Genomic DNA, 2,210 nt, shown 5'->3' with positions numbered 1-2,210 from the left:
TCTCTACTTGCTCTTAGTTGGGTTTGTCAACAATTAGTTTGTTTATTTAGACTATGCCAGTTTCACCTTAATAATCCAAAGCTATATGGATTTCTGTATACACTGAGCTTGGTCAGTGTTAGTTATTTTTATTCAGATCATGCCATTTCCTCCTTTATCCAAAGTTATATATTAACCGTAATCCGTTGGCTGTCAAACGAATGTGAGCCCTTAAAGTTTGGAGGGGACACGAGCTTAATTATAAGCAACTCTTTTTATACAAACAAATTACAAAAATACATGAAACTTATTAAAAACATGTGTGGCACGTCCCCTAAAAAAACATGTGTGGCACGTTGTCCATATCTTAATTGTTTCTGACCTAGCTAGAGTAGGCCAAGAATGTCGTAATGTCGGCCATGGAGAAGCCGTTGAAATGGGAGCCGGAGCCGATGGAGTAGGCGCCCATGTCGTCGAACACGAGCCAGTCCCCCACGCTCATCTCCGGCAGCCGGTACCCGGTGACCACCGTGTCGAGCGAGTCGCAGGTCGGCCCGAACACCGTCGACGTGTACGCCTCCTCGCCGGCGCGTGGGGTGGCGAGCGGCCTCGGGCGGGGCACGTAGTCGTCCATGAGGACGCAGTTGAGGGAGCCGTAGAGTCCGTCGTCGATCCAGTACTCCCGCACCTCGCCGCGCGTGCGCTTCCCGATGACGCGCGCCGCCAGCGTGAAGGCCGTCTCGGCGAAGTACCGTCCCGGCTCTCCGATGACCTCCACGCACGGGAGGTCGCCGAAGTGCTCCGCCAACGTGTCGCGGATGACCGCCGCCGCCTCTTCGAACGCGTTGCCTCCTGCCATGAAGCCGCCGCCGACGTCGAGCACGCGCATGGGCGGCATGCCGAGCGCGGCGGCCGCGTCGAACGCCGCGCGCGTGGCCTCGATGGCCCCGCAGTAAACGTCGGTGCGGGTCCCGCCGCTGCCGATGTGGAAGGACACGCCGGCCACGCCGAGGCCCGCGCGCTCCGCGGCGCGGAGCAGCGGCACCACCTCGTCGGCGTGCGCGCCGTATTTAGTGCCGAGGTCGACCTTGGCGTCGCCGTTGTCGGGGCCCTTGATGCGGAGGATGAGCTCGCAGCCGGGGTGGCAGCGCTTCACCTTGGCCACCTCCTCCTCGGAGTCGTACGTGGTGAGGTTGACGCCCACCCGCGCCGCGTACTCGATGTGCGCCTCGGGCTTGCACGGGTTGGCGTACACGATGCTGGCCGGCTCGACACCGAGCGCGAGAACGGCCTCGATCTCCCTGCGGCTGGCGCAGTCGAACCCGGCGCCGAGGGCGGCCAGCGCGCCGAGCAGCGCCGGCTCCGGGTTGCACTTGACGGCGTAGTACGCCCGCACGTCCGGGAGCGCGCGGCGCCAGCGCATGTACAGGTCGACGACCCTGGCGAGGTCGAGGACGTAGAAGGCGCCGCGCACGCCGGGGCCGCCGGCGATGGAGCGCATGAGGCCGGCGACGGCGTGCTTCTCCTTGAGCGCGTCCCGCTTGTAGGGGAGCACCTGCTTGTCCTTCACCCCCGGCGCCACCAGCACCGCCTGCATGGGGCTGCTTCTGACCATGTCGACGAGTACGACGACGACGCGATCACACCACACGTGAGTACGTAGTGCAAAGTGTGTGTACTATAGCCCTAGAAGATTTCTCAACGTACCTAGCTTGCTAACTTAAGGTTGCTCGAGCTAGACTTCGGCGCGATCGAGCAATGCAAGCTGACTACCGATGCCAAATGCAGATCGAGGAGGTCGATCGATGGCTTGCTCGAATGCTTAATTCTGTTGCCTGGCTGAGATGAACTCGGCGTGGGTGGGTTATATATAGTGTGCGCGGCCGGGGTTAGGTGACGCCGCGGTCAAATGGACCATATAGACAAGCTATGCGACGCCGCGGCCGCATTTCCAGAGCGTGCGACGCTGCGGCTGGGGCAGTTCCAGCACGCACGTACCTAGGGTAGGTAGAGAACAGAGAGAGCGCGGGCGTTCGGCCTCGGTCAGCCCGGTCATTTTTCTTGCTACAGTCTGGTCCTTTTCTTACTTCAAACCGAAGCGGGAGTAGGTACATCCGTACATGCACCATAATTCCAACCACTATAAAAACACATAAGCTAGCATCTCGTCTTTTCCACTGCTGTTCCTTTCGTCTTTTAACAAAAAATAATTCTTTAATACCATTGGCACG

At 59.5% G+C, this 2,210-nt stretch overlaps 1 protein-coding gene across 1 annotated transcript; it reads right to left on the bottom strand.

Moving 5' to 3' along the window:
• Positions 1-308: 308 nt before the first annotated feature.
• On the bottom strand, positions 309-1,804 carry LOC123125177 (ornithine decarboxylase). The gene has a single exon (XM_044545706.1). It carries the CDS (start codon positions 1,592-1,594, stop codon positions 362-364), a length of 1,233 nt encoding a protein of 410 aa, XP_044401641.1. The 5' UTR covers positions 1,595-1,804; the 3' UTR covers positions 309-361.
• Between the last annotated feature and the right edge of the window lie 406 nt (positions 1,805-2,210).

Source organism: Triticum aestivum, chromosome 5D (genome assembly GCF_018294505.1).
Source record: "Triticum aestivum cultivar Chinese Spring chromosome 5D, IWGSC CS RefSeq v2.1, whole genome shotgun sequence".
Classification (NCBI taxonomy): Eukaryota; Viridiplantae; Streptophyta; class Magnoliopsida; order Poales; family Poaceae; genus Triticum; species Triticum aestivum.
The sequence above is the reverse complement of the archived record's forward strand: the minus strand, read 5'-3'. Positions and strand labels throughout refer to the sequence as shown.